The sequence below is a fragment of the Rhinolophus sinicus genome, linkage group LG02 (assembly GCF_036562045.2).
Source record: "Rhinolophus sinicus isolate RSC01 linkage group LG02, ASM3656204v1, whole genome shotgun sequence".
NCBI lineage: Eukaryota > Metazoa > Chordata > Mammalia > Chiroptera > Rhinolophidae > Rhinolophus > Rhinolophus sinicus.
The window spans coordinates 87,916,489-87,938,992 of NC_133752.1; the positions used below are offsets into that span (position 1 = coordinate 87,916,489).

Consider the following 22,504-nt stretch of genomic DNA (forward strand, 5'->3'; position numbering starts at 1 on the left):
ACCCTTTTTTGCTCTTCTTTCTTCCTTTGGTTCCTGCACACAAATGTGGTGTATCAGGGTAGCTGATGATGTAGGCATACGGGCCCCCTGGGAGCTGATACTGTCTCAGCCCTGCTCTGCCTAGTAGACGCATGAGTAAAATCTTTCTACCTAAGGGCACAGTTGGGTGTTTTGAGTAAGTGACACATTGGTAACCAAAGTTGGATCTGAGCTCTTTGTCACACAAGTGCTAACAAACATAAAATGAGCCACAACAGTTAAACACTTGAATGGATCGCAGTGTGCTTTTCCCTTGGTTTCCCAGAAAAAATAAAATGAAACACCTTGTGCAAAAAAAAAAAAAAAAAGAAAAAAGAAAAATAGGACACACTTTTACTGGTTGTTTTAATGAGAGAACCACTTTTGGCAATCATCACCTTACATTTCCTACAAACCCCAAGAGGAAAGCTGCTTTGTGTCTTGGACTTGGGCTGAACCCCCTGTACAGACCAGGGCTAACAGTACACTCTGCTACACCCACGGGTCTGTTCTCCTTCACGTCCAGACTCCTGGACGTCCGTCGGCCAGGCCAGCCAAGACTCGCCGCCTTGACCATCACGTCAGGTTAGTTCCTCCGGCTCTCCACTGAGAGAGAAGGTGGAATGTTAAGGGAGAGGCATAAAGAGGGAAACAATTTACAAACGGTTGACTTTTACTTGTGTGTTGTAGCAGTTTAGAATTTAAAAGAGATTTCATTGCAGAAAGAATGTCTTCCTCTTGGCCCCTCTGATTTTTTCTTTTTTTTTTCAGTTTTCATTTTTTTAAATCTTTGGCACCATAGAACTGATTGTGATCTCTGATGCATCTGATGAGTTAAGCTCCTTTTTCACTCCCCTCTCCCCCACAGCCACTCCCCCAAGGAATATTGCAGGTGTCATCTGAACATCCCCACCAGGCGGCGTGTTCGCCAAGTGCTTGGTTGGCCTCCAGGTGGCAGGCTGGCCACAGCTCAATAGTCTTTCTGGATCACCCTGTACATACGTCTCCTTTCTGCTTCTCTATCTATGCCACTTGTCCACAGGAATTTGGTGCCAGCCAGCTTCCCTGACGGTTCCTGGCCTGGGGGCTAGCTTGGCAGGGGGACACCACCAAGGTGCCATTGAGGATTGGTGCCTGGCTCCCTCCAGGCAGGCGAGCCAGGGGACACACAGTGGGACCGGAACCTTCCAGAATGTCTCCTCAGTCAGGTTTTGGAGGGTGAGGGGATGCGGAGACTGGAAAAGAAAAGTGCTGAGGGCCGAAGCTGGTGCAGGGTGACAGTGCGTCTGGGTAAGGCAAATGAGAGTCAGTGAGGTGATCTCAGAATGGCGCCGAGGCGGTCAGATTGAGGCCGGCTGGCTCACACAAGGGTCCCGGGCTTGGCCTTTTCCTGCCCGTACCACTGGACATCAGCTAGTTCTGGATAGAGGGAGGAATCCAGGAAACAGCTGTCACTGTAGCTCCTGCCGAGAACACGAGGAGATGAGATGGTTAGTGGGGAATGGCATTTACCGGGCAGCACTCACAGTCATGCTTACTTATCTAGGGCCTGACACTGGTCTGCAGGCTTCCCATCCACAGGAACTAGGCCTGATGCAGCCTGAGTCCATGGAAGGCTCTGGTAGACGGGAAAACCTCCCTGTGAACGGGACCTGGGCCCCGAGCGTCTGTGAAGGAGGAAAATGGAGCTAACACTTCCTTACGCAGTGGCTCTCAAGCTTGGCTGTGTGCTGGAAGCACGTGGGGGAATCTTGAAAGTACTTACGTCTGTGCCCCACCCCAGAGATGCTGGTTTAATTGGTCTGGGGTGGGCCTGAGCATCCGAGCTTCCCAAGCCCCCACATGGTTCTCCCAGGCAGCCAAGGCTGAGAACCCCTCAGGCTGGATTCCTCAGGATTCTTTTTCCACAGAACAGCTGTGTTGGGTTTTCCTCTGTGAGACCCTCAGGGTAACCCGATTTCACAGGTAGGTTTTTACTGTCCTAGAAGCTCATGTGAAATGTCAGGTTTGCCTTACAGTGACACTGAGGTGATCTTTTTGAGTTTTGAAAAATGTTGAAGCAGTGTTGACTGTTTAAATAACACGTTTTGTGATTATAAAAAAAGTTTATTGAAAGTACATAGGAAAGTATATAGAAAATAAGACTTTAAAGAGGTCTTTCAGGTAGGCCTCACTATGTAGGTTGAGTAGAAGTAACTTTTCCACATCGAGAAGCGATCACATAGCTATGTGTGTTGGAGCCAATAGTCACTACTAGGGGTATCATTTTCAGGAAAAATAGCCCCTGGCTAGTGATCCTGAACTAGTTCTTTCAGGGCAAGGGAAAGGTCAAAGTTCATCTCGGTGAACTGGGAATGGATGGAATCTGCCCAGTAGGTACCCAGGGGCTGGGTCCCTGCGGCCTGAGGTGGGATCCGGGGCTGTTCCTCTCCCCCAGCCCTGCCGGCCGCAGCCCGATGTGGGCACAGCCAACCTGGATGCTCTGTTCAGGAACAGCTACAAACGGGCCTGAATGTCTTGTGTGCTCTTTCTTGTGTGTTTTGCTTTTACTCATAGTGGAATGTCCTTCATGCTGCTCATGTGTGCCGATTCCTAAAGGGATGAAACCTCGAGGCCTTAGCCTTCCATGTTAGAAGTAACGTTCCTGTGAGTGACATTGGTCTGTGGCTCTGAGTTAGTGGGTCAGTGTTTCGTTAAGTCTGGATTTTCAAGTTTGACCTCCTCAGGGCATCTGCCAGTTAGGAGGTAGAAAGCTCTATGTGGAAATAGCATAAGGACTTTCCATAAACGCAGAAGATTTTCTCCCCACCTCTGATCTCCCTACACCTAGTGCTAGGGTTATAGTTGGGGATGGGTGACAGGAAGAGACCCTAATCCAGTGTGGTTCAAAGAAAACCAAGCTGATGAGCGTCTTAAACACAGCCTCATGAACCAGTTTGTGATTGCAAATGGTCAGTCACCCCTTTTCTGTTTGAGCTGTGGACTGCTCCAGAAACAACTGGATGAAGGCCTTCTGGATTTTGTAACTGTTTCTCATCTGGCTTTAAAAAAAACCCATGAAAGTTGGAAAATCCCAAGGTATCCGTGAGCCTACTGTGGGCTTTATTGAGAGTCCTGTGCGTGGAACCCCTGCCATATACCCGGGTTAACGCTGTGTAGATGTGGCTTCAGAAGCAGAGTTACAAAGTCCCTTAATTACTGGCTCTGGATGTACATTACTGTATTTAGGTGGTAAATGGCCAACTCCATCACACACCCACTGCAGTCTCCCTCTCCACCCTGACAAAACTGACTTTTGCCATCGTGCCTGACGGATTAAGAAACTTTTCGTGGCAAAAGGTGGTTGGACCCCACAGTGGACATATGCTGTTCTTTGGGGGTGAGGATTGGGGGGGGGGGTGACACCCTGATGGAGTCCCTCTGTAACTACATTTGGAGCCGCATGGTGTTCTCCACCAGGATGTCACCCCCCACCTTTGCCAAGGGTGGCCAAGGGACCCAGGTGGGCCAGTTAGAGTCCTCCAGCCGCAGTCACTGGCTCAAAGATGTGCACAGGCCCAGCCAGCCCAGGTGGCTGGCACAGTCTGAGGACGTCAGTGTCCTCCTGGGAATGCAGCTCCCAGGAGCAGGAAGTGGCGGTGGAAAGGAGTAGCAGGCCACGCTCCACATTTGCCCTTTGCCAGGACAGGTACGATCATGCCCAACTCACTAGTTTATAAAAGAACAGGTGGGTCCAAATCGTGTTTCTGGAAGTTGGAATAAATTAAGGTTACCTGCACAGGTGGCAAAAACTTTTTATTAATATTTGGGGAAAAGACACTTAAGATTTTTCATTCGCCTAAGTTCCAAATAGCCTTCCTCTACTTTTTTTTCCTTTTGATAAGAATCACCTCCCTGAAGCTTGCATTTCAAGGAGATGGCCTCGCTAAGAGTCCCTGCAGAATGCCGGGTAGCACACTTAGGACTGCAAGTTCCTCCAAGAAGGACTTTTGTCTCCTAAAAGCAGATCTTTCACAGCATCTGCAAGCCTTTAGAGAGAACTAGGGGAGGTTTTGGGATTGGCAAAAAGGATAGGTGGGCTTTGAGTGCTGCATTTCTGTTCTTGGAAAGACTAGATTTGTAAGACAAGTGCCGTTTTTAATTCCTCGTGGAATTGGGTTGCCACTTCAATGAATGAAGCCCAAAATATCTTGAAGTGTTACTCAGTTAAATTTTTTTTTTTTTAAAACAGTTTCGTGACAGTGATGGAACCCAAAGGCAGTGTCTCTTGGCTGCACGGACAACGAGAAACACAGGCGCTGGTACTTAGAAACCCTTTGAGTTCCCATTCTCGCCATCTCCGAGGGCCAGGGATAAGTTCCTCTGGGTTCTGAGCTCTGCTCTCTTTGCACTGAACTATCAGTGTAATTGGCTTTCCAGTCAGTCTGGGGTTAATGGGTCAGTCCAGACTGACAGGAGACGCTAACGGAGTCCTGAGCCCTTGGTGAGCCTGCAGTCCAGGGCTTAGCGGGTCAGCCACCTGTAACTGAGTCACCAGCCTGTGAATGGTCCACAGTCCCCATTTGCTGGGGTCTCCTGGTTCAGTCCACAGTTTCACCTTTGGTCACTGGTAGTTTCTGTTAGTATGTACATGACGTAAAGGAGTAATAGTTCTATTGTTAATGGGACTCTCGGAAGCCAAGACTGCAAAATTGATGGTACAGAATGAGCAGTTAAAAGCTCTTGGAGTGCATGCCACCTAACGCTAAGCCTCCCACGCTAGGATAAGCTGGTCACGCAACAGGCTAGCTTGACACCAGGTCACCTGCCAACCGCAAGAAAATTTTCATGCAATGGATTTGCCTCTGAGAGACCTAAGGCTTACCTAAAGAAACGGAATCCTCAAGTTTCTGCCAGACACATGATTTAGATCCAACTATTCTCTTATAAACTAGTGAGCTGTGCATTATCGTACCCGTCTCAAGGTTAAAATTTTTAAATGAAAACTAAGATCTCTGTTTTGCACCTGTTTCTATGTTTATGTATGTTATCAATGTATATTTTTCTACTTTGGGATGTTATTGCCAAAATTAATTTGTAAAAGAGCTCTATTTAAATGGCTTAAAAAAAATAAGCACTTATCAAATTAAGTATTCTTAAACTCTCAGAAATATAGAAACTGAACTCAGTGCTTTTCAAGTTCATGCGACCTAGGATAAATCTTTAGTAAATAAAAGCTAGTTTAAGTTTGTTGCTTTAATTAAAACAGGTATGTCTTCAGTGTTATCGGCATTAAATATAATGTAGACATATAACTTTTATTCTACCTGGGTTTACTGGTCAAATAAGTTCATGTTATCTCTGTTATATAAAATTTTTCAGCTAGGAAGATAAGATTGGTTGTTCACTGTTAATATCTTGAGAAATTTTCATGATTAATCTAAACATAATTGTTAAGACAAAGGGAACAAATATGTATTGGTCACGCATGGTCTGTATGCTTCTCACTGGGTAGAAGCTTTTCCCTGTTGACTAACAATTGCCTTTTTGTAAAGAAATTACTTGAAACCACCATCCCTACATGGGGTGACCCCACTGTTTTGCTTCGAGACCCCTGAACTCATTTTACTGGCCGGCCAGGTAATCCAAGACCTCGGCAGAGTCCTTCCTGTGCCTCGGAGGCTGTATTGCCCATACCAGCCTCAATCTTCACGACTAACGTGGCATCATTAAAACCCAATTAGGAAAATTTTGTGAGCCTTCAGAACTTCCCTGGACCAAGGACTGAAATGGACTGGTCCAGAGAATCTAAGTCCTTACCTTTTGAAGAACTTAAGCTCACTCCCTACGAAATAGTAACTGGCAGACCCATGCATCTGCCTAATTCCCTATACTCTGACCATCACACTGCCCAATAGGACCTATGAAAATATTGCTAGTTACCTCTTCTCTGTTTCCAGAAACATCTCTCACAAGTTAAAGAAGAACATAAGCTAAACAAGAACGTAAGCTGCCGTGGGACTCCCCTCCTGACCTACTTCCTAGAGAATACGTGTACTGGGAAAGACATCAACTAAAGCGCTGCCTCTTCCCTTGCTGGAAAGGACCTTTCCAGGTACTGCTCGCCAGGTCCTGCACAGCTCAACTTGAAGACGTCCGACCCTGGCTTCATTCAACCTTGGCTTCATCCGTCCCTACTGAAAGGAGTCACAGGACCGGACTGGACCAGCAAAGCCACTGATGACCTCCGATTCAGGATCTCCGCGCAGCCAGAAACAGACCACATGGGCTGTAGACAGCTATCCCAAACACCGGACCAGGCCTGTAGAACTTAAAGCTGTATCTCCACCACTTTACTATGAAAATCACACTCTTCTACTTACCGTCTCCCTTGCTCCTTGATCTCGTCTGTCCATTATGCCCTCGTCTGTCTTATTACGCCCCCATCCGTATCTCCCCAGTGATTGCCAAGGGAGGCAACCTGCAGGCTTCTGGGTTTGCCATCTAGAACTCTGTCTCTCATGATGTTGGAGACGCCTGGCCCTTCCTGGGACCAGCCTTCTATCCCTAATGCTACCATAAATAGTACCTTAATTCCCTTCGATGTCAGCTCCAGAGTTAAATTGTTACAGTCAGACTTCCCAGTGCCCTTTTTTTCTTTCTTTCTCTGATTGTAACTGTACTGGTCCAGTTAGACACAAATACCTATGCAAACCGCAGCATGCCTGCACCCCCACGTTCCGGTAATTATCTAAATTGGCTGCCCTTATTGTGAAAAAATCTCACCAGCAGCTACCACCTTTGCAGGAAATTTAGAACAACTTTCTATTTCAGGCTAGGAGATTTACTTCCGAGCTTACCCTGGTTTGAATCATCAGGTACAACAATCCATGCGAATGAATCCATGAACAACTGGTTGGTGCCTGGCAGGTCTGCCTCTGTCTGTGGCGCTTATCAAGCCCCTTGTGGCTACGAATGCCTCAAAGGCTGGCGCATCATCGGGCAGCATCTCTCAGGTTAGGTACTACGCGGCTAGCTGGCCACCACCAAACTGAGTCAACTGCCCTGAATTCACATCATCGAGTTAGACAGGACTCAGCAGGAGGCATTCAGAATTCACTTCCTTTGGCAGATCCCTACTTCTCTGGTTAAGCGCGAGTGAGGCTGTGATCAGAAACTTCTTTAACCCTTGGAAACAACACTCACTCTACTGCTAAGGCCATAGCTACCAATAAAATCCTGGACTCTCGAGCTCAAGTTGTCCTGTGCAGTAGCACAGGCCTTGATTATCCCTTAGCTGAACAGGACGGTATCTGTAGTGAACACCACTTGTACTAACACTTCCGGGAAAGTTGAGGTTCAGTTACATAAACTCCTAGAACAAGCCCAGTGGTTACAAGTCCAATCTGACTCATCTTGGAATTTTGATTTATTCAGCCGGTTACCAACAGGATTGGGCTCGTGGGCTCTTTGTCATTTGATTTTGGGTTGTGATTTTTTCAAGTCCTCAGTTGTTGTCAATCCAGTCTTTGTGAAAATAACAAAACTAATAGACTGCTTGCCCAATGTTTTGAAATGATATCTAACACCTGTGCCCTTGACAACGTCTCCCTGCCTTAACCCTCCATTTTCACCCATTATAAGAAGTTGCTCAAATGTAGCCTTTTAGTTGCTCCTAACTCCAAAAGCTTCTCCTACCCTGAAGGAAGCTGTCCAATCATGGCGTGAAGACAAACACAATGGCTGAAGTCCATACAGAAGAAACCCCTAGCAATATATTGAGTCATCAGCACCCCCAACAGGGCCTTGATCAAAAACTAGAAACGTGGAACCAAATTAAAAGGGACTTGGTCAACAGGCTCATACAGGAAGCTTAACCTGATCTTACAGGACTTTACAGCTCTTCTCAAAGCAGCAGCAGACACCAGCCAATCCCCAGCTGCCACGTCTGTTCATGCCACGTCTGGACTCCTTGTTCCAGCTCCCTGAGCCAAATGTGCGTTTTGGTCATTGACATTTCTTTTTCAAATAAAACCAATGAAAGCCACCTGCCATTTCCCTCCTCCATGGGACTAGACCCGAGGACGGTCCTTCTCAGCCCCAAGGGTCATATACTCCATCTAACAACGTCTTTGATCAAGAATCAAACAAAAGGCAGAAGGAAAACAACGACTAAACAACATGCCTGCTCAGTGAAGCTTTCTGCAAACGATCTTGATCAAGAGGGGAAACGTGAAAGGAATTCAATCTAAAATGGAGCTGGAAGATACGAACTGGAGAGTCTCACACATGCACCCTCAGGAGAACAGAACTTAAGAACTGAGACCAGCTTCCTGGAAATGCCTGATTAACAGAAAACCGAGACATATTTCCTGACAAGTGAACATCCTCCAAGAATCTCTCTCCATCCTCAAGCTAATGAACTGACTGCTTGGACTCTGGCTGGGCTCCCCCCACTTTGCATTCCTTACCCATAAACATAGCTTGCCCCAAACCCTCGATGGACTCACCTGTAGCTTGCTGTAGCATGCATTTCCAGAAGGGTTATTCCCGCATAAACCCAATTTCTGTTCATTTGAGCTTGCCTCAGTTTACCTCCTTACATAGGTTGGCAGCCATTATAGGGAATGTTCCAATTAGACAAGAGCATTCGTTTAAGACATAGACTTGAAAGCAAGGGCTTCCAAATCAGACCGAGTGGGATACCTATTTTAACTGGCATGCAGAAACCTCCAAAAGGCTTCACGATTCCAAAACAGCTTCATTGAAAGATTCATTGCAAACGGGTAATGAGAAAGTAAAGACATAAGAGGCAGGTAAAACAACAGTGTACGACTCCTCCTCCTCCCCCTCATCGGCCTTTACCCAAGTACCCGCAGTCTCATCCTCTCTGAACTGCCTTTCCACTCTGAAGAAACTGTAAGACCGTAAACAAAGGTCTGCCAAATTAGTGGCCTTACAGACCCCCCCATCTTCCCTGGAATGAGGACCCCCATATGGGCCCCGCCCAGGGGCTGATGGGATTCCAAGGGATTCTCCTGGACCTGCTACCAGTTATTCCCTTAGACAGCCAAGGGAAACTAGAATTCAGTCAGTGGGAAACCCTGCCAAATTCTGGTAGGTAATCAGAGCTGCACTCTCTCCTTTAAACCCCACTCACTCTGGAGCCTGCAGACAGGATCCTGGGAAAACTGGCAGAAGCCGGCGAAGGATGAGAATTCTTAGCAGAGTGGCTCTCCCAGATCTCTGTCGGTAGTGTGTGGTCACGAGACACAGGTAATATTTCATGTTGTCCCTTCCTCTCCAAATCCAGACCCCCTGGTTATTGCTCTTTCTCTCCCAGGGACAGCTATCTTTCTTTGGGAGTGACTCTGGATCTTGGGAGGGTAGTATCTTTTGTCAGCAAGAAAGAGAATTTAAGATGATTGGCTGTTTAATGTCTCATGAAATTTTCATGGGTCATCTAAATTGTTAAGAACAAGTAAACTAAATAGATGTACGTAATAAAAGTTGAAGTGGGGGGCGGCCGGTTAGCTCAGTTGGTTAGAGTGAGGTGCTCTTAATAATAAGGTTGCTGGTTTGATCCCCACATGGGCCACTGTGAGCTGCGCCCTCCACAACTAGATTGAAACAACTACTTGACTCGGAGCTGATGGGTCCTGGAAAACCACACTTAAAAATAAATAAAAGTAAAAAAAAAAATTTAAGTGAACTTTTCAACAGTAATTATACTTATGGGATGTCTACTTAAAAAACAGCTTCCAAAAGCTTTTTGGTAACTTGAAATCTTGACATTATACTGAGATAAGTTAAATGATAGATAGTCATTGAATATCTAGATCATTTCCAAATCAGATAAGACTAAGACATTAATTACTGAACAGAGTTTTATCAACTTTGGCTTCCTTTTACAGAGGAACTAAAGATATGTGGGTCTATCAGTCAACACGTTTCATGTCACACTGAAAAATTTACTACGAGGAAGAATATTCTAGAAATTACAAACTGTAATTATAAGTTTGCCGATCCATAATGCTAGTATCACAAACAGTTCACAATTGCTTACTTTTCAGTTCTCACTAAGAATTAAGGATTCTAAGGGTTAATAATTCTAATCAATGTATTCTAGAAATTATGAAATTCCTAGAAATCTGGTATGTCCTGGTATTATTAGTCATAATTCCAGTTATTATCTTAAAATGCTGCATGTCACAGAAATAACTGAGTTTCCCTGTCAATCCCATTACAATGAAGTCTGGTGAGATCTGGAGCAATGGGCATACCAAGAACTCTTGACCACTCTCAAATCACGAGGTGTGGACCCTTGGGTATAGACTTCTGGTCCTGTCCGAAAGCTGGAGATCCCACATCCACACTGACGAAGAGAAGCAGCCCACACCAGGGCAGACTGCTTCTTCCCAAGAGGTCAGACAGACCAAGAACGTTTCTTTGTGTTCCTCCTTCCCTCTCTGACCATCCCTGTCCTAATTCTTACACCCTGAAGGGCTTTATGATTCCCTGTCCATCCATCTGTCTTGCTCTGGCCTGGGAAGGTAATACCGTGTTCGCATACCAGAGGCCATTGCAAAGGTGTTAACCCAGCCTCCACGGGACTGCTGGATGCTGGCGAGGCTGTAGCCCTGCCTGTCCCAAACTTCTCCAGATTCCAGTGCTGCCACTGCTGTGGGCTAAACTCAGCTTCCAGTTCCCTGTGTCCGGTTAACAACCCCAGACCCGGGGAACTTTGCGTCCTGGCTCAGTACAAAGAAAGGGACATGAGGCGAGGCTGACCAGAATAAAACAAACTGTGCAGTCTACAGACCCTTACGTTTTACTGGCCTGCATGACCGTCCCCTTTTGAGTTGGGACCCACAGACTGTGCTGTGACCAACACCACTGGCTGTATGTGGGGCTGTGTCAGCTACGCTTTGGAGACTCAACTACATAAGATCACTGAACAAGCCAGTTGGCTTAAGTAACTCCTTCAATAGGGTCTTTCTTTGACTTGATTCTTGTTGGTTTGGCTCTTGGGGACCATGGCTCCAAAGTGCACCCCAGCCTTTGGGAATAATCCTACTTATAGTCACAGTACCGTGGTGCACTGTATTCTCTCAAGAGCTTTAAAGGCATGTTTGTGGCCACTAACCATCAAGCAAATGATCCCCCTAAGAACTGAATGTCAGAGAATGATGCACTTACAGGATGTGAACCCGACGTCACGACCTGTAGCTACCACACAAATTCAGCAAAAAATGCAGCAGAGGACTCCAGAGCGGAAGCTGGGAGTAACACTACTGCCTTGAATTTTGATCACATCTCCCAGGCTGAGTGTCTGATCAAAGGGGAGAAATTGTTAAGAGCAAGACAACAGGCCTTGCAGTTTTAGCTCTCTCCCAGAAGTGAAATCTTAAACCAGTCAGCCAGGAATTGCCTGGTCAGCACTGGTGAGATCGCCGGCCTGATAGAGCCCTGCTGTCCCCTAAAGGAAAGTGGCCTTGCAATAACCGACCCACCTTTCCACCTCGCTCAGCTTCCCTGATCAGCTCCCTTCTGCCTACGTGAGCTTTCCATGGGACAGAGCTCCTCGGAGCTCCTCCCAGCCTGCGAGGTGGGATACTGCCTGGACCATGGAGCAAAGCCAGTAAGATCTTTCAAATTTACTCAGTCGAATTTTGTTTACCACTATCTTCCTCTCAAAGACTAAGCCCGTTTTCCTAATCTCCCATCTGCCAACTCAGGATTTGTAGTAACAACTTCCGTGTCTCCTAATTTGTTCAGGATCTTGTCCTATCCTGCTATTCAGCCTGAAGTCCAGCTCTTTCTTCACAACAAAACGAGACTCTTTGCTGTTCCCCAAATACCCTGCTCATTTCTGCACCTGTGTTCTTGCCCTTGGAATGGCCATCTCCTGTCAAACCCCCACTTCCCACCACAAGCCTCTGAAGCCAAGCTCATGCAACATCTCCACGAAGCCACAAGTGCTCTCCCCTTGGGTTCCTTTTAGCACTTAGTTCGAAGTTTCAGAGCACTTCATATATAAGTGCTACAAGTTTCTTACTCCCTTGTACATCTCCCTTGTATGCATGCTAGAGTTTTGATTTGAACTTGAACTCTTGGAACTCTGGTCTCTAGCATGGTTCCTAGAATATAGTCAGGATTCAATTGTTTGATTGAATAAACTTTTAACTCTTTATCCACTTCTGAATGGCATCCTTACCCTTTTAGTTAATCCCTGCAACGCTACTTAGTATCAGTGTCTTACCTCCCAGTTAGCTTCTGGACCCAGAGGCTAAAACCCAGACCAGGCGGTACCGTTTTCATGCCCACCATCACAGTGCATTTCATTCACCGGGGATCTTATTAAAATGCAGATTCCACCTCTGTAGGCCCCCGAGTCAAGCTTTTCTAACTATCTCCCAAATGATGACGCTCATCTATGGACCACAATTTGGAAAGCAGGACCCTACAGTCTTTGGTAGAGTGACACAACTGTCACTCAAGAATGCTGGGATGACATTGTGGGTGATTTTCAGGTGCTTCTGGATCAACTCGGTCTGCCCTTGGTGCTTTGAAACACACTGCGTGACGCTGTTCTTTTCACGGACATCGATTTCTAACCCAGTCAAAGCACCTACAAGCACGTGCATGTACCAAGAGCCTGGGAAGGTCTAAAACATACTCTGAGGTCTTTTCTGGGAAGTAGCATAAGAATATCTAACATCTGATGTAAAAACATACATATAAACATCGAGTTCCACATGTAGCTAGAAATCAGACATAAAAATAATGGCTTCCACACCACACAGATGTTTCCTTCTGGAAATTATGATATGGGCAACGGCACCACATATGCAGCACATCTGAATCACAGACCCCTAAGCTGTGAAGGGGGAGGGGCTATAAGAACAAAACGTTCCCTTACGATACCTCTATTCATCGGGACTTTGGTGAGTTGGAGACTCAGACCCGTCCATAATGGGCGAGTGTTCTGTTGCTTCTCTGAACAAAGGCAAGCAGAAGGAGGAAGAGAAGAGATGTCATGTTAAAACGAGGAACTGACACGGACATGGTTAGTAGCTCATTAATACACTGGAGAGACCAGCTGACTATACGCCCAAGCGTTAGTGACAAATAAGGCATGCAGAACTTTCAACCCTGCGAGTGAGTCAAAAGACCTCTCTAGTTTTGGTTAGGAAGGCAGGCTTGGCACCTTTTACCCATTTCTCATTTTTTTTTTTTACCACATCACAGAGAGTAGTTGTTAATGACAACTCAACTTAATCTGATAAAAGAGTTTACTTCAAGGACCAAGATATCTTTTTGTTTCAAATTTGTCTTGGGTGCTCAGTAGCTGAAAGAGGTGAAAGGTAGGCAAGTTTCAAGACCAGCTCAGGTGTACAGGCATGGGAGGGATGCCTGTAAATTTCAGAGCCTGCTGACAAGTCAAGTAAAAATGTTTGGATCAGGGGAGACTGGGCAGGATCCAGAAAATCTGGAGGATCCAGGGAAGGGCCTAGAATCCGACAGTTCCTTATTCGGGGAAGATGGTTTAGCCACCGGAGGTACCACAGATACAGAAGAGCTGTCACTCTTTTATGAATTAATTTTGGTGAGATTCTTGTGCCCTAGGCCTGGCAGCGGCTCCCTGACCACACCTGTTAGAGCTGGGGTGTGGATGGTGAGGAAGGGAGTGTTTTCATTATCTGTAATCAGGGCAGAGGGGCCGCTGCTGCCCTAAAGTGGGAGTGGACACGAGAACACTGATTGTTACACTGGAGTGGGCAGCAGAATCCCCTGGAGAGTTTGTTTAAACACAGACTGCCAGGCTCCACCCCCCGTTTCTGACTGTCGGATGGGCCCGAGAACCCACTTGGAACAAGATCCCAGGTGACGCTCGTGCTGCTGCTCTGGGGACTGCACGTTAAGAACGACTGGCCAGAGGAAAGTCACCCTCCACCCACCCATGTGACTTTGGGCAAGTCACTTACCTTCTCTCAGCCTCACCTAGAAACCTAAACCGTCTGCTACGTTCCGCGCAAGGTTGCAGTGAGGATTATCTGAGCTCTTCTGTGTTAAGAAGAAGCCCCCAGCCTTTGAATACACAGCTCTCCTAATCCTAAGGCCCCAGAAATCCTGGTTTAAAATCACTACAGATAAATTTGCAGGGAAAAAAATGTCTGCTGAGCATGGGAGCCAGAAATATAGTCTGTGGAGCCAATTCTGGCCGTTGTTTCCCGATAATTAACTCACAGACGGCTGTCAGATTTTTCCAGACACCCCCCGCCATTGCTCCAGCAAACCAGAAACAATAAAGCTGGATAAAGGTGCTCCTTACTCCTTTACCCAACAGGCATTGACAGAACATAACATCCGTTTAGCGGTGATGTCTTAGGAGCAACAGAAGAGGCAGGAACTGGGGGGAAAGCAGGCTACGTGCGTCTGCCAGAGTCCTCAGCAGATCAGAACAACCCAAATGTCCATGAGATTCTGCTGTCTGCCTGCACTGAAAGCTGTGCAAGGAGCTGAATGTTGGTTTCATTATTTTGCTGTGGGCCACTTCTGAAAGGTCTCAAAGTCCCTGGTCCCCTTTGCATGCTGATTAAGGACAGGCACTTGGCCAGGACAGATGGGATCTGAGCCTCCAGCCTTCTTCCCTTCAGATGCATCCCGACAACAAGACAGTGGGCACCCCGAGAAGCAGGTAATAAAACACAGGGTTGAGCCCAGCATGGGGTGCTTACACGGGTCTCTTTCTCCCCTCCCTCCTCTTCCTCGCCTGGCATTTTGACGTCGGCCTAGTATAACTGGAGGCCGAATCAAATGCTGTCTGGAATTCTGACCAAAGCAGCGTACTTGGGCTTCCGGCAACCACCTACCCCACGTTCTGGGGCCACCACCAACTTTAAAAGAGAGCAGAGAGAATTCCTCCATCTAAAGGGACAGGGATGCAAAGGACAGGGATAGCAGGAAGTGCAATTCGTGGGGCTTCTGGGAAAGGACATCTCCCAGCAATGAAGAACACTTGTCTTGCTGAACCCTCTGTCACTAGGCTCTCGCATTGATTGCACTCTCCCTAACTGACAAGGAAGGCTGAGGCGCATTCTAGACCTGGAAGAGGAAGATGAAAGGTCGGAAAGGAACTCACCCCGTCTGCCAGGTTAGGATGTGGTGGGGGCTGCTTGGGGGGGTCGCTCCGATTTCACTCGACGGAGTTGAGCTTCTCTGGCTTTGAGGTAAGGCAGCTGTATGCAGGTGGCACAGAAAAGACAGCGGTCAGACACAGGTCAAGTGAAGGAGCTGCATTCCAGAGATGCTGGCTCTGACTCCATGGCAGTGCCACACTGTGGACACCCACCCACCCCCAGCACGCAGCTCCCTCCTGGATCAAGCTGACCTGGGATCCTAGGTCCCAGATTGGCCACTGGGACATGGCCACAGGGACGATGACAGCCCCACGGAAGCAAAGAACCTGACGCCCCACCGTCCTCTGAGGGTGTCCTGGGCAGGGCTAATGTAGGACGGCCTGTTTCTCTGGACACCAGGGAATTAGAGCTCAGGACATTTTCAGATGTGGCCCCAGTGTCAAAACTGCCTTCACTGTGAACAGAGGACCTCCAGAAAGGTTCTCAGAGCTTCTCTCTGCCGCGTTCGGGCTTATAATTGACCCCTTTGGACACTTCAAAGGTTCGGGGCTTGTCAGAGCTCATCCAAATCTGACGACGAGGAGTTTATTGATGTGGGCAGAATTTTTCTAGTTGGGAAAATTTAGTAGGAAGTAAATCCTCCTTAAATGCATCCTTTGCTTTCTTGGGAATGGAATCCTTTTCATCAGGAAACCTCAGGTACAGCCTCTTAGACGTTTTAGTCTAAAATATGTTCCAAAGATTTACCTAATCTCTTTAAGTAAAGCAAATCTACTAGACAAGTCCTATAATTTCCAGGGAACATGCACTCGCCTGGCCCTCTGTCAGGCGCTGCAGCTGCTAACTGGGTCACAGAGTACGGATAACGTACCCCCCATTCGATCACTCAAAGTGCTCCTGGAAGTCGATGGCAGACGTCACTGGGCTTGTTTTCCAGACAAAGGAGGACTATGGAGAAGGTTCTAGGACCTTGAAGCCCATGGTTCTCTCATGATTGCCGCAATCATTTTCATTATCGTCTCTGGAACTTGTCATTTGGCCAGTGTGCCGCAATAAAAGAGCCAACGGGGATACGGGGACAGAATGCAGGACAGAAGGCAGCCGGTCGGTCCTTCCTCTTTGCCCTGTTCTCTCCAGGCCCCCAGAATCTCCTTCAGTTCCCCAAAGAGGAGCCCCCCGTTTTCTGTCTTTAGGGTCACCCCTTCCCCCACATCTTGACCCTTACTTAATCCTCCTTCTAGGTGCAAGTCAGATCCTGACTTGCGGTCCCTTCCACTTGCTGCTCTCATTCTTCCATTTTTAAAATCATTTTTATTATGTCTCAAAACCATCCCCCCCTTCTTTTCCTACAGTCAGTATGAGGCAGAGGCTTGTCACTGCATGAGTCCCCGTCTCCTTATGGGTGCTGTATGTAAATGAGTTAGAATATGCTGCTGCACGGAGCCCTGAAGCATCTGGTGGCTGCTGAACCAGAGCTGTCACCAGGATTCTCTTGGAGAGGGAGTGGGAAGGGACTGTAACTTCTTAAGGGAGAGCTTGGTTTCGTCTGTGTTTTACTTGATTTGGTACTGCCTGATGCTCTGACTACAAGAATAAGGTAACCCTTAATTTGGTTATGAAAATTTGAAGATGTAATAGTGGTACTGAAAGCACTTTACAAAAATTACTGTGGTCATATCATAGCACCATTGAAATGGGAACACGAGGAGAAGATGCTGATGGGGTCACAGGTGACGTCAAGGGTAGTGCTCCAGACTCCGGGCCTGAGCTAGCCTGTCCCTCCTGGGGACACACTGGCCAAGTGTCGGGGCTTCCAGACCAAGCTGAGGCCCAAAGCAAGCCTTCCTCTACAAGGTGCCACCCAGGTGTCTACCTTACTAGTGTCTCACTCTATACGGGAGTCAGGTGAGTCTTTGCTGGGTAAACCCTGAGACACGGCTTCACCTAACTTCTCTGATTTCTGTCCTTTCCAGGAGAAGCGGTTGCAGGAATGGTTTGCACCCCTTCTGAGGAAGCTGAAATGGGAGCCTCTTGGCCCAGCACGCTCGGGGAGGGTCAGATGTGCTGTCCCACCCCCTCCGAGGTTTTTGTCACTTGGCAAAACCGGTGCCAGAATGGGAAGGGGTGAAAGAGGGGGTCAAAAACCTCAAGTTGCACACATCCGATAGTTACATTCCTCCTGCAGGCGCTAGGAAAATCTGGAAGCCCCTGAAAGGAGCCAACGCAGCCCTCCCCTGGCCCCCCACTTCCCCTCTCACCTGACGTGGCCTTGCACATCTGGGGCATCCTGGTAACCCTGCTGTGCGCCACGAAGGTGCTCTGGGAGGAGGTGCTGTACTGGGAGCTGCTGTCCGAGGAGGTGGAGCTGGTGTGCGACAGGCGGCTGTGCTCCTTGTGCGACGCGGTGGAGCGCTGGTACCACTGGCGCAGCTCGTCCGACACGGTGGCGCGACCTGCGCCCTTGTCGTGGGCGCCCTCGCGGCCCAGCGACGGAGTCCGCAGGATCTGCGAGCGCGATGGCGTCAGGCGGCCCGCGTCGCCCTCCTCGCCGGCGCGCCAGCTCTCCCGGAACAGGCCGCCGGCCGTGTAGGAGTTGGAGGTTTTGAACTGCGCCTTGACACTGTAGTGACCCTCCTGGTCGCTCTCCAGGCTGCGCACCACCACGGACGTGGCGCCGCCCTCGATGTACAGCGGGTACTCCTTGATGCGGTACTGCGAGCTGGGCTGGCTCTGGCTGTGCAGGTAGACGCCGGGCGCGCCGCCGCTGCCCCCGCGCGCCGCCAGGTTGGGCATGCTGCCCGAGTTCGCCGCGCCCAGGGCGCCTGCCGCCCGCTGTCTCTGCCGCTGCCGCGCGCGCGCCTTGGACGGCGAGTCCTCGGCCAGCGTGGAGTAGTTGGCGTTCATCTGCGCCGGGTAGTAGTGCTCGGAGCTCGAGTGGCTGGTGCAGGATGAGCAGTCGTCCATGGGGTCCGAGCCGTTGCTGCTGCGAGTCCGTGGGGTGTAGAAGTCGGGGCTCCCCGTGTCGTTCTCCGAGCCCAGGAGCTTGCCCTGGGACTCCAGGCTGGAGCTCCGGTGCCGAAAGTGCAGGGCGAGGCTGTGCAGGCGCGTCGGGCTGAGGTCCACCGACCTGTGGGGAGACGGCCGGTGGGTCTGGGGGACCAGGAGAGGGGTACCCGGGGGAGGGGGTGGGGACTCTGCAGCCAGACTTAGGACAGAGCAAAATGCCACCGCCCGGAGCCTCCTGCAAATGTGAGGCTAGGAAACGGCCAAAGCGGGGTTGCTCTGAGAATCCAGGGGCTTCCCATTGTTCCCAGGTAAAGAGCGGGGTGGGAGGGGCGGCTGTTCCCTGGAGGCGAACTGGCCTCTGCTGTGGTTTTTCATTCCCAGTGGGAGGTAGGACTGAAGTCAGCGGCCACCTAAGGGTTTCCTCTGAAAAGCGTATGCCAATAACCAGTGCTTTCTTTTCTTTGAAAAGTGGGGAGGGATTCTTTACATACAAAGAGAACCAAGAGAATGCCTATTCTAGTTGAAGCAGATGAAATGCGCATTTTTGTAGGTCGAAAAACAGTCCAGCAGGGGCACTTCATATAGTTCAACCAAATACAATTATGAAACCCACATAAACTTTTCCATTTCTCATTGAAGACTAAAATGGAAGGTTGGTGGAACACTTAAAAATGACTGAGGCAAATACTTACCATGCTGCTACTTTGTTTCTAATCCATACTGCTTATCTGAGCCCACACTGTAAGTATCCATCAATATTGCAGGGACAGACACTGTGAGGACCACATGTGAAATTCAGGGTGGCCAAGTACAGGAAGAGGGGGAGCTCCAGCTCTGCCTATCAATCACCCGGGGGAGAATGTGAAGCACCCCCCCCCCCAGGTGGACCTCCACGACTGGGTCCCTGATTTCCTCTCTGGTCCCACTTCCCTCCATCACTCTGTCCTGGCCATACTGACCTCCTGGGAACATGCCAGTACCGGCCTATATCCAGGGCTTTGACCTTGCTGTTCCCTGAGATATGCTCAGAGCTTGCCCCTCCTCCATTCAGTTCTCTGCTCAAAGTTCACCTTACTACACAGGCCTTCTCCAATGCACCTATTTAAAAGATGGCCTCCCCCTTCACTCTCTAGCCCCTGGTCATGTTCAGTTTTCTTCTTAGTGCTTATCACCACTTGACATATATTTCTTTATTAGGACTCTCTTCCAACTACAACGGAAGTTTCATAAGAGCAGGGGTGTGGTCTGTTTTCTGTTTCACTGCTCTGTCCCCTAGAATAGTACCTAGTACATATAGGCACTTCATGAATATTTGTTGCGTGACTGCATGTATGAATGAATGAGGGAATCTTGCCTGGAAAGCTCCATCTTGTCCCATGGAAAACGGTTCACTATTTACGGAATATCACACCATCTGTCCTTTGAGATATCATCCCTATGAATTCATTTTGCATAAAATGGAAGGAGGCTTTGGTTTTGCCTCTGTAGAAAATGAAGGTGTAATTCACGGGCGCCCACATTTTGCTCGTTCCTTTTGCTCTTTAATGACTTTACACCTTGAGGCATTAAGTCCAGGACAAACATCGGCCCCGCAGAGAGCTACATGAGGACTATCCAGTAAAGATCACCCCATCGGTGCAAGGTTGTTCTGGCCCGCGTGGCCCCTGCTAGTCCAGCTAGCCCTTCTGGTTTGCCTTTCTGTTAGGAAAGCCCCTCCCATGCCCTCTGTGTGCAGGGGACTCTGGCCGACTCCCGGTGTCCACTGCGTATGGACAATGGGTCGATCAGGTCTTTTGGCTAACCTGGGCTCACCACTGCCAGCTCAGCTTTTTATTCCACTTCATTTTAAGGACAATCTACCTCACTGGTCCAGGTCTGACTCTAGTTCACCTATTATCTGGGCCAACGGGGGGTCAGCAATGCCACATCTCACAAAGGAAGGTCTGGTCCAGGGAGGGAGTGGCCCAAGGGCCAGGTGGACTCACCTCGTGGAATGAACGTAGTGGGGACTCCGGACGCGCAGGTCTGGGGTGGACGGCATGCTGGACTGTGAGTTCCAGTGAGGGAGGCTGCGGATGGGGCTGTTCTGGAGGGAGCTGCTTCCCCCTCCTGCTTCAGCACAGCTCCCTGTGCTGGGGAAACGCTTGTGGCTGCTGCAAATGAGAGGAGGCCATGCTGGTCACCGCCAGGCAGGAGTGCACCTGCTCCCGGGAAGCTGACTAACCCTGGGACATCCATCTTCGTGTCGGGAAAGCTTGCCCAGGACTCCCACCCTCCCTCCCTGAGATCTCTACTCTGGTTCTCAGCCTTTCCCTCAGAATGGGGTGTCTGGGGGGGGAGGGGGTTGGGGGTGGAATATAAGATGAAGACCCTTGTCAGCCTTTGCTGGAATAGGCAGCGTGACTGTTCTGTGAAGCCCTTAACCACACATTCTGTTTTCCAAGAGACAAATATTTACCTGTCTGGGCACCCACTTAGAACTTTATAGGGTATAATTAAAGGAAATGAGAAAAGCAGAGAAGCAGACCAAAAATGCCTTCTAAAACCCTCTCTCGACAATCAGCCGAGTAATGAGCTGATAACGCACAGCTGAGATTACAGCTGTTTGGCTCCAGAATTCTGTTGGCTGGTGACTTGGGGTTCTGAACCACTTGAGGTTTCCTACGAGTGGACGCTCACTTGCCATTTTGGAATAGTGTTGCCCAAGACTTCCTAATTAGTTCCTGTGGAATTTAACAACATTAAAGCCATCTGCCAACAGGTTGATCCTGAGCCAAAACCCCAATTTCCCTTTGAATGACACATCTGCACCTCAGCAGGGAGAGCAGCAGAGGGCGCTGTGAGCGCAGCCCTTCTGAAAGGCAAGCCCAGGAAGGAGGAGATAGGTTGATTTGGATTTTGTAATTTGTGGATGCTATTTGGAACAGCCTGATGATTTCAAAAGCATTGACCTTGGCCTCCTTTGGTCTTCCCGACCCAGCTCACCTGGAATGACTGTGGGAGGAACGTTTCTTGACTTTCTCGTAAGGCTCATCTAACGAGGACTCACTCCACATTTTGGGCTTTATGGGTGACTTGTCATAGTCGTTGCGGTGATAGTGCATCTGCCTGAGTCCCTCCAGGGACTGGGGAGGAGGAGGCCTGTTGTGCGATGGTGGCCGAGGAGGGAGTCCCTTGTGAGGAGACTGTAAGGGGGACAGTGTGCTGGTGACCTGAGAGTCTTCTGCACAAAGACGGAAAGAGAGGAACTGAGTAAGGGGCGTCCTTCCCCCCGACCCCAGGCAGACCCACCTCTGCCCGACACCAACACCGGGGAGCCAGACCCGCAGCCACTCTTAAAGCCGTCCCATGATACTTCCCCAGTTGCCAAGACCCGTCAATTCAGAACAAACCAAACCTAAACTTTGAGCAGCATTAAATGCGAAGAGAAGTTTCAATGCTGATTAGCTACAAATGGAGTAAAGCCTGAATTTCATTAAATACCATCACATGATTGCTTCACACCAAACAGCAAAATGTCATCTTCATTCTAAGTTTTCTTTCAAAAGACAAGGAAGTGTCTAACCTGCTTTTAGGAGTTTCAGCTCCGTGAGAGTTTTGTCTGATTTGTCCATTGCTATATCCTCAATGTCTAAAATGATTGTGGATACATAGTAGGTGCTCAATAAATATCTTTCATAGTAGGTGCTCAATAAATATCTTTTCATAGTAGGTGCTCAAAAAAATGAATGAAAGCATATCTGTTGAATGTAATTATCTGCTGGTGGCTCTAGGTACCTTCTCTGCTTTTTCCAGAACTATCTACGTGATTGTCTTTTAATGTGTTCGCATACATTTTTCTTTTGGATTGGCTTTAAGTTGTTTGGGAAGGAGATGGGCTACAAAGATTACAGATGAATAGAAGGCCACTGCCTGCCTTCAGGGGAGTAGCCTTCTAACATAGCGATGTGCTGGAGGACTTTCAGAGAAGGAGAATTTAGTCAGGCAAGGAAGGAGCTGTGGGTGAGCCTGGTCCGGAAGGGACCTCAGCAGTGGACAGACAGAGAGGAGGAAGGAGGAAGAGCCCAGGACCATGTGCAGCTGGGACAGCAGCTGGGGAGGAGGAGCAGAGGGAGAGAGGGAGGAGCTCTGCTCAAGTGCAAGTACAACAGACCTACTATGTGCATTGAGATGAGCAAGGGGCCCCTACTGATGGGGCTAATTCCAGGCTAAGGATTCAGTCTGAAAACCACAAGAAAACTTTGCAATGCTTTAAGAACTAGTCATCTGGCAGGGTTCAAAAGTAGACAAAACCAGGAGAGGGGCTAGGAGTGGGTGAAGGAAGAGATCCAGTGTTGAGAGCCCCGGGGAGGGTGGCA

The 22,504-nt window shown here is 48.7% G+C and overlaps 1 protein-coding gene across 11 annotated transcripts in view; it reads right to left on the minus strand.

Moving 5' to 3' along the window:
• Positions 1-367: 367 nt before the first annotated feature.
• Positions 368-22,504, minus strand: part of FRMD4A (FERM domain containing 4A) — a 565,649-nt gene continuing 543,512 nt past the window's right edge. For 6 of the 11 annotated variants that reach the window (XM_019738286.2, XM_019738287.2, XM_074324780.1 and 3 more), the window contains 5 exons: positions 21,132-21,369; positions 20,132-20,299; positions 17,399-18,267; positions 15,143-15,239; positions 368-1,481 (listed from right to left, as the gene is read on the minus strand). In XM_019738286.2, coding sequence (XP_019593845.1) covers positions 1,379-1,481; positions 15,143-15,239; positions 17,399-18,267; positions 20,132-20,299; positions 21,132-21,369 — 1,475 coding nt within the window. In that variant the 3' untranslated portion in view covers positions 368-1,378. Of the gene's footprint in view, positions 1,482-12,924; positions 12,997-15,142; positions 15,240-17,398; positions 18,268-20,131; positions 20,300-21,131; positions 21,370-22,504 lie in introns of all 11 variants that reach the window. The other 5 variants (XM_019738288.2, XM_074324782.1, XM_019738285.2 and 2 more) reach the window with 1 other exon arrangement.